Here is an 8,766-nt window from a genome sequence, read left to right as displayed (position 1 = left end):
CAGCAGAGCATCAAAAATGTTACAGAAGACATGCAGAACAGTCGATATCCTTTGTGTGAACTGGTTGCTCTGTCTCCGTGTTCACTGGCTGGGCTGGAAAGCAGAGACGAGCCTGAGGGCTGGGTTGGTGGTGACCTGTTGCTGCTGGAGAAACTGCACTGAAAGGGTTAAAAGGCAGTGCCTGGCTTTGGAATTAGGGCAACTGTCCTGGGAACCTGCTGTCTCTGCAGTGTACAGCTTCTCTGTCTTTTGGAAATCAAAACACTGTAATGTTTACTATGGTGAGAAAAGTGCTTCTCTCTGAGTCACAGGTGCCACTTTCTTGAGTGCAGAGCTGCTGTTGTGGCCTAACTATCCCAGGATGTCAGCTCTGACAAGTGTGTAGCTTGCAGACCTCACCTGCAGACCACTTCAGAGTGTGGCACGGGGTGGTGCTCCTTGTGCTCAGGAAGGAAGCTCCAGGTGCCCTTTGAGCTGTCTGTGCAGGAAGCTGCAGCCTTTCTCCTTAACCTTGGAAACGTTAGCGTATGTGACACATGAAGACATCTGCAAGTGCTTCACAGGTGAGGAGATGGTGGCTCCATTGTAAAGATGCGACACTGCAGTCCTGCCAGTCCCTCCCAGCTGCTCTGCTTTCTCCAGGAAAAAATGGGCAGTGGACCTTGAGCTGCCCAACAGCATCGAGTTAAATGTAGTGTGAGCACCATCCTGGGTTTGTGTACCACTGAATTGTAGCTTTCTTGTCGTCGTCAGAGGGGGCAGGTGGTGTCTTGTGTTTATAGGAATACAGCTGCTGTTCCTATGGAAGTCTTTTTGCTGGGTGTCACTGATTCTAACGGCTTGGGTGGACAATGTTCTAACGACAGTAAACAAATGTTATTGCCCAGTAGAAATCTGGGTGAAGGAAGGGAAATAGTATAAAAGGTGGTCCCTCGGCTGCATCATCCCCCTACCAAAGAGAATGCAAGGAGGAGATAGCAAAGAGCAAGACAGAAGGAAAGGCACTGTTTGCTGTGCCCTCACTGCCTTGTGTGCTGCATTCCTAAAGTTGGAAGCCTGTATCAAAATCCTTATGTACTCTCTCTTTGGGGCAAAAGTGAGGAAAACCCACAAGAGTCTCTGTTTCTTCTCCATTGCCAATATCAATGATAGGTGTAAGATCAAAAATCAGTCCCTGGTGGGCAGTGTGCAGTGTCACAGCCTGCAGTGCATAAACTGTTCTTCCCAGCTGTAGCTCTGTGGAGTCACAGCTCCTCTCTGCTTCAGTGAACACCTCACCTCTCCTGACCTGGCGACCTGCATCTGCCAGCTTGCTGCAGAGATTGAAGCTGTTTATCCTGGCCATCCCCAGCCATGCATAATCTCACCCATCTCTGACTCTCCTCATCTCTTCCATGCACTCTTCTCACCCTACAGTTCATTAGCTCTTCTGTTTGTGGTCATTGCCTTTGTGCTTTCCTTGTTCACCAGCCTTTATACTGTTCAAGTTCCTGCTGGTGTAACGTCTGCATCACCACCCCCTTGGCTTTACTGTTTCTTCTGGTTAAAGTTAGCACTTTTGGGGGCAGGGATTGTGTTTTCGGTTTGACAGTGCTTGGGGCCAGATCACTCGTAACAGTCTGGAAGAGTTTGCTGGAGACCAGCAGACAGCTCATTGCTTGGCTGGCTGTGTGTTTTGCATTTTACTGCACCTGGTTTTTGTAAACTGGTTTGCAGCTGAGGTCAGACCTCACCAAAATGTGAGATTAGATCTTACTGAGGACAGGTCTGAATTCCCTCTGGAACAGAGGCTTGATACAGATTTTTCTACTGTCTGTCCAGTCTTCCTGTATGAATATGCTTTACATGACTATTTTTCCTCTCCTGCACATCTGAGCCTTACAGAGGTTCTTTGTTGCACCACTTGTGTGCTTGAACTGTGGTGCAGGCTGAATTTCAGCTCCTGTTTTTTCTAATGAAATGTCATTTTTCTAATCACATGGTGTGATTCTTGGGGATGTCTTGTGCAGGGCCAAGAGCTGGACTCGATGGTCCTTGTGGGTCCCTTCCAGCTCTGAGTATTCTCTGATTCTGTTACTGACTGCTGTTGAACTTGCTTTCTCAAAGATTTCCATGCTTGGACTCTTGTCAAAGATGGATTCATGACTTGGATTAATTAATTAAAAAAAAAAAAAGAAGGAAGAATATGCTAGTTTTTAGTGACTGGGGAACATAACTTTTCCATCTGTTGCAGTGATGCATTTTGCACTTGCAGATTCAGAAAGGAAGTGGAAACTCACTGCTGTTTCATACAAGTATTTGGGACGTGGCTGTCAAGGGGGTTAGAAGCCAATCACCTGTCTTTGAAACTGACAGGTCTTAAAGCTCAAGCTGCTGGTTTTGAGGGGGTTTTTGTGCATTTTTAATGTCTTTTGCATTTTTCTTAGGTGTAGATTTGTTAAACAAGTCCCATCTAATTGACAAATCCTGTTATTTTTAATCCCTGTACCTTTTGCTGATCTGACCTTTGACTGCCTGTCTGAAATTGAGGGATGTGCTTTTCTGCTATCCACTCTCTCACGGCTCTGGGGATCTTCTGTGTTCATTAGCAAGTGAAGCTTAATGCAGAATACTGGTGAAGTGTGAATATTAACCACACTAAAGCTTAGACATTCAAAGTGAAAGCTGTGAGCTGCTTGATCTGAATATGTCAGATACTCACAGTGCTGTTTTTTCTCTGTTCATGTTTCTCTAAACCCAGATCTGGGCTAGTTGCTGCTCACCTGTGACTGTTGTGTCATTGGGGTGCAGGTCTTAAAGAGCTGTAGAACTTGCAAAGGAAGGATGCTGTCAGCCTGGCTTCCAGCCCCGCACGTGCTGAGCTCTGTGCAGTGTCCAGCACAGCTAACACCAGGCAGCTCTTCCCAGTAGAGACAGAAGGTTGGCAGCCTGGCTCCTGAGCCTGGTTCGACCCCATCTCTCTGCTGGCAGTGCAGCTCTTCTGTTTGTAAGTCCCATCTGAAAGCTTGTGACAGCAGAATGAAAGATCCTTATCTTAGGATTCAGATGTTCTTAAGCGTAAATTTAAGCCAACCCTTCTGAAGAAGGATTAGTCCTGATAAGGACACTGCTGAAAAACTTTAGTGTTGCTTTGGGAGAAGCTTTGCAGGATCTTTGTGTCCTGAGTCATTGGCACATGGGGAACTCTATGATGTGCTTAGGGTGTAGATGTCTCCCTTCCTTTGGAAGATTGCCAGGAGATGGGGGTTTTGAAGAGGGGCTTTTCATCAGTGCTTAATTATCGTGACAACAGTTTGCGCCCACTGAGTCAGGGCTGTTCTGTTTCCACAGGAGACACCCTCCTTGTGATTCGAGCCCCATCTGGCACACGTTTGGAAGTTCCTATCCCTGAGGTGAGTGATATATACTTGGGCAGAGTGCAGGAGTGTGTATGTCTGTGTGTAGGTGTACATTTTGCCTCTAGGAAATTCCCACTCTGATTGAAAAGGACTTTTAACATATGTTTGTGTTTTGCTTTTGACTTTTCTCAGGGCCAAAATGGGCAAAAGAAATACCAAATCCATCTGAAGAGCACAAGTGGTCCTATTGATGTTCTCTTAGTAAACAAAGATACTTGGAGCTCTCCTGCTGTCGTACTACCTGTCCCTCCCCCTGAAGACCTCATTCAGTGCCAGGCAGCTGCACCCTCAAAATCACAGATCCCACCACTCACCGACTTCCAGGAGGCCTCTGTTCCCAGCAGCACCCAGCCCTCTGCACCAACACCCACCAGCACTCAGGACCATGGCCCTCCCACAGAGAAAAATGCAGGCACAGGTGAGAGGGAGCTGCCAGAGGCAGAAATGGGCTGGTGGCTGGCAGAGGAGAGTATATGCCTTGGCCTGGCTGGGGCTGTCACTGTTGGATGCACAGTGTTGTCAGCTCCTGGCACAGGGGCACCACTGCCTTTGCTGCAGTGAGCCCTTCCTTTTGCCTTGGTTAGTGGGACTGGCTGTGTTCAGGGAAATCAGATGCTTGGTTTGAAGGGGGTAGGGACAACCTGTAGGATCAGGGGTGAGGGAAAAGCTGATCATGCAGATTCACTGATTATCAAAAGCTTGTAAAAGGGTCATTTTGAGTCTCAAGTTCAACTTTCAGTTTGAAAAGAAGTTGTCAAAAATACTAGATTGGGTTTGTCCAACTAAATTTTGAAAGCCTCCAGCAGTGGAGATCCCCAGCTTCCTTGGTGTGTGTCCTTCCAGGGCTGCAGCACCCTCTCAGTGAATTCCCTTATCCTGATCCTTTGAGCTCGTCTTGTGCCTGTTGTGCATGTTACATTGTTTGACACCAGGGAGAAGTTCTTTAGCTTGGTAACTGCTGTTCAAGTAGCTGCAAACTGCTGTTAGATCATCCTCAGACTTTGCTTTGCCTGGCTGGTCAAGCCCAACTCTGTCCACTCTTCCTTGTAGGCTATGTGCCCTAGACCCATTGCCAGCTTGGTAGCCCTCAACTGGATCCACTCCACATCTTTCTGAAACTGGAGGATGGCCAAAGCTGGACAGAGTATCCCAAGTGCAGCCTCAGCCCCAGGCAGGAGGATAGTAACTTCCCTCAATGTGCTGGCCACGCTACTCATGGTGTGACTTGCTACCTGTTTGTGTTCATTGCTGTGAGAGCATGTTCTTGGCTTGTGCACAGCCTGGCACCACCAGGACTGCTCTCCAGCAGAACGACATCAGGACCTGGAGGAAAGCAGGAAGCTTTCTTCCTATGCAGCTGCCTGTGCATGGCCAGCATTGCCAGCTAGGGCTGAGTTGTGCTGCAGCTGCTTTGGGGCTGGTGGGAGATGACATTCCTGTGTGGCTCTTTGCAGAAGGCGATGTCCCTGCAGCAGAGTCCAAGAGCAGTGGTGACTTTGACGAGCAGCAGGCTGAGTTGGATACAGAGACACTGCAGTCCTCTGCCTCGCTGGACAGCAGCTCTGTCCTACCCAGCACTTCTACCTCCTTTGAGCCAATTAAGCCCGACCCCACTGGAAGTGAGTATGCTCCCTCATTTCATGTACTGATCCAAAATCATGTTGCTTGGAGTGAGCAAAAGGCTGCTGGACCTGGAGGGAGGAGCTGAATTCCATTCTGCTTTTGCTGTGAGACAGGCTCTGCAAGGTATGAGTAGTCATTTCCCTATGAGTGCTGGGGAGCCTGGTGAGAAGGTTACAGGTTCATGTCTTGTGTCCTGCTGCTTTCTGTGATATCAGTGGTAGAAAATCTGCGAGGGACCCCTGCATGACACACATCTCTGCTGTTACATCTAGGATTATTGCCTTTCAGTCCTTTCTATAGCATGAGGTCCAGTTTTTGAGACTGCATGAAGCTATAGCATTTCTAGCTGTCACTGAGAGCACCTTTATAACTCAAGGGGAGTTTTCCTGTATTAGAAGAGCTCTTGGCTCTGTTTCCTCCTTTATTGAGGAACACTTCATCTGTCATTAGTGGTATTGCAGTGTATATTTGGGGAGCTCCATGATGTGTTTGGTGAGGTGAAATGGGCTTCAAAAAAGGAGCATTGGATCTTTGTGCCAGGAAATGGCAGTCTGGCCCAAGGAGAGAATAGCATCCTCTAGGTAAGCCACACTAATGGAATGTTTTGAAGCCCACCTTCCCTGCAGAAACACTGGAGGTTAGAAGGTTATGGTTAGAGCGGAAATCTTACTCAAACATAGCTCACACAGTGCTTTTTTCACACTGCTGCTAGTGTGTCTTGAGGGAAGCATGAGTTGTCTGGAGTCATCTTGGTTGTGGAATTAGGCTTTGGGTGTGCATATAGCTTGCCACATCCCAGCAGGTCTGTGCTGGCTCTCCAAAGGCATGTCCTTATCCTACACAAGGTAAATTGAGGCAGTGTATTGAAGCTGACACAGTGTGAGATCTACAGCCAGGCACTTACAGCTGCTGACTGTGATTACATGTTCATGTCCCAAGGCTCCTACAAATTTTTTTACAAAGCAGTGGAGCTTAAGTATTTTATTGCTTATCATTGCAGCAGAAATATGTAACATGGAGTGTGGGAGCAGAATTTCTGGATGGCATAGGATGATTTGGGTGTGTAAGAAGTACAGTAGGTTTGTGGGTGATTCTGTTGTAGAGCGTTTCAGACTCTTCCTGCCATGATCCAAACCATCTGGTTTGTTGTTTTTGCAGTACTGGAACTTCCCAAAGAGCTGTCAGAGATGTTTGATCCCATGAGAGGTATGTTCATTCCCTGACCACTGCTTTGTTCTGTGCCCATATACCCACAGATGTGGGACAGTTTGTTTGTTTCACTCCCTTTTGGATTATTTAGGAGATGTGGTTTTGTCAGGTGCTTGTGGTCGTTGGTGGCTGCTGACCCTCTACTTGCAGTTGGGCACTCTTAAAATTCCTGATTTCTCTATGTATTTTTCTGTCTTCATGTTTCCAGCAGCCTCTGTTGGAGCTTCCTCTCCAATGCTTCAGCAGGGGCTTTCCTGTCCCATGCCCACACTAATCTGTGCTCTGCTGTACCCTGCCCGAGGCTAATCCAAGCAAATAACCTAGGGAGATAGTGTTCTCTCTTCGAAATATCCCTCAGTGGTGTTGGTGGGGATGGTAATTTTGGAGCAGTAGGGGAGGGGATGCTGTTGGGAGTTCTGACTGTGCCCAAGGAGTGGCTGTGAGTCGCTGCCTAATGGTGGGACAGACTCAGGGCTAAGGGCAGGAGAGGTGAAGGAATTTGGTCTAACATAAACGTAAACCGAGAAACTATTTTTATCAGCACATTTATTTCCCTTCAGTGCTGGTGGAATACTTTGTAGCCTCGCAGCTAGGCAGAGCTGAATACACACAAGCACTTTTGTGGTGGTCATAGGACATGTACACAGCTGGCCCTAGTGCTGTGCTCTGGCAGTTGCTTTGTGAAGGTGCTGCCTTTGTGTAAAAACCCCACAAGCCCAAACACACTCGTGTGAGCCTCCAATCTGTGCTGTGAGCCCTGGGCTCTGCAGTCAGCCTAGAGAACATCCTTCCTCCTTGCCCAGCACCTGCTGCTGCAGATAGTGGATGAACTCTTGATAATGTCTAAGTACATCTGAAGAGTAAATTTGAGTACACAAAAACTGCTGCAAAGCCTCAGCCCTTGTAGAAGATGTAGCTTACCCAAACTAACTGTACTATATGGACACTGTTCAAAAGGAGATGTTCATTGTCTGTGGTAATTTGTGTGGTTTTATGGAGTATTCTTCCCAGTTTGGAGCAGGAATATAAAGATCCAGGGGCAAAGGACAAAACAGTCAATGACTACAGGGGCAAAGCTTAATATTGGAAAAGAGCAACACTACATAGCTCAGAGGAACAGTCCTTGCAGCATGCTCCATGCAGCCTCTTTCATCCCTGTGTGATCCCAGTGATGTTGCCCTGGCACTGGTTAATGGTTTAAGGCTGTGCAGTTAAAGCTGCAGGAGCCTGGAGTCCTCCCATAGTACTTTGTGTTTGGAATTACTTTTATTACGTGGTTTTATCTCTCTTTTAAGCCCAAACTTCCTTTCACCACTGCCTGCTGTATGCACAGTGCCTTTGCCAGAGAAGGGATAACAAGGATGGGGAACTGCTCAGGAGCAGAGCAGGAGAACAGTGTTTTGTTTAACTATGCTTGTTTCTTCCCCAGAATGTATGAACTCTGAGCTGTTGGAAGAGCTGATGTCATCTGAAGGTGAGCCTAAGAGTCTCCCCTTATGGTATGGCCTTCCCACAGAGGAGGAAGACTATGCTGTGTGACTTTACCCAGCTCACAGCCTTGAGGCTGCAAAGTCACCTTCATCTTTTCTGGGCTCTGGACACAGACTCCGTTCTCACTGTCCTGCCAGTCCCTGAGAGAGGTGTGAGAGCCAGGAGAGCCTGTCTCTTCTGTACTGCCAGGCTGATTGAAGCAACCTCAAAGACTATTACTGTGAGGTGGCTGTGCAGCTCTGTGCTCATTGCCAGCTCTTGGCTAGGGGAGGGAATGCTGAGTTTTGTAACCAACCCTGGGCTTCTCTTTCCCCAGTGTTTGCTCCCTTGCTCCGCCTCTCCCCTCCACCTGGAGATCACGATTACATCTACAACCTGGATGAGAGTGAAGGCGTCTGTGACCTCTTTGACGTGCCTGTCCTCAACCTCTGACTTCGCAGTGCGGCTGTGAGCCTTGCAAACACAGACTGTTTTGTAACTCTTTGGAAAGTGTCTATTTTTGGATTCCTTTTGTGCTAGAACTCGACAGCTGAATAATTCAGAAATGCTCTCATATGGACTCAGAACCAAGAGATGTGGACTTGCAGGCTGGGAGCCTTCCCATAGCTTCCTTCTTCCTCTGGTGCGCGTGCAAGATGCACGTGCAGCTTGCCCCCTGCATCTCTCCAATGGATCCTGGGCCTCACTTCAAAGGGTCTGTGTTTTGAGTGTTCCCAGTTCACCTGCAGAGTTTGCCCATGTGCCTCTCTGAGCTTCCTCCAATCTGCATGCCTTGGTTTTTCCTGCACTCCCAGAGGCACTTTGCACCTCCTAGGTACCAGCTGCTACAAGGAGCCCTTATACCGTGGTCAGTTCACAAGTCCGGAGGTTGTTTCTTAGATTTCTCTGTGTTAGTGGTTCAGATTGGGGTAGTTGTATTTCTGAAAGGCATCGAGGGAAAAAAAAATGGCACCAAATTGTCAATTTCTTCCAGTGACTCCAGACCAAGCTAGTATGTTTTACAAGAAAAAGCACTTTTTTTAGCCAGCTGCGCCTCCTAGTGGGA

General features: G+C 47.8%; 1 protein-coding gene across 1 annotated transcript in view; it reads left to right on the top strand.

The window, feature by feature from the left end:
- E2F4 (E2F transcription factor 4, p107/p130-binding) overlaps positions 1–8,153 on the top strand; it is a gene marked incomplete at its 5' end in the record, with an annotated part of 8,845 nt that extends 692 nt beyond the window's left edge. Inside the window, 8 exons of the mRNA XM_009078943.1 lie at positions 1–44; positions 520–563; positions 3,331–3,392; positions 3,531–3,816; positions 4,853–5,017; positions 6,180–6,227; positions 7,660–7,704; positions 8,038–8,153. The exon at positions 1–44 is cut by the window's left edge and continues 109 nt beyond it. Of these exons, the coding sequence (XP_009077191.1) occupies positions 1–44; positions 520–563; positions 3,331–3,392; positions 3,531–3,816; positions 4,853–5,017; positions 6,180–6,227; positions 7,660–7,704; positions 8,038–8,153 (810 nt within the window). The remainder of the gene's footprint in view (positions 45–519; positions 564–3,330; positions 3,393–3,530; positions 3,817–4,852; positions 5,018–6,179; positions 6,228–7,659; positions 7,705–8,037) is intronic.
- Between the last annotated feature and the right edge of the window lie 613 nt (positions 8,154–8,766).

This window comes from Acanthisitta chloris, unplaced genomic scaffold, assembly GCF_000695815.1.
Source record: "Acanthisitta chloris isolate BGI_N310 unplaced genomic scaffold, ASM69581v1 scaffold21887, whole genome shotgun sequence".
Classification (NCBI taxonomy): domain Eukaryota; kingdom Metazoa; phylum Chordata; class Aves; order Passeriformes; family Acanthisittidae; genus Acanthisitta; species Acanthisitta chloris.
The sequence above is the reverse complement of the archived record's forward strand: the minus strand, read 5'-3'. Positions and strand labels throughout refer to the sequence as shown.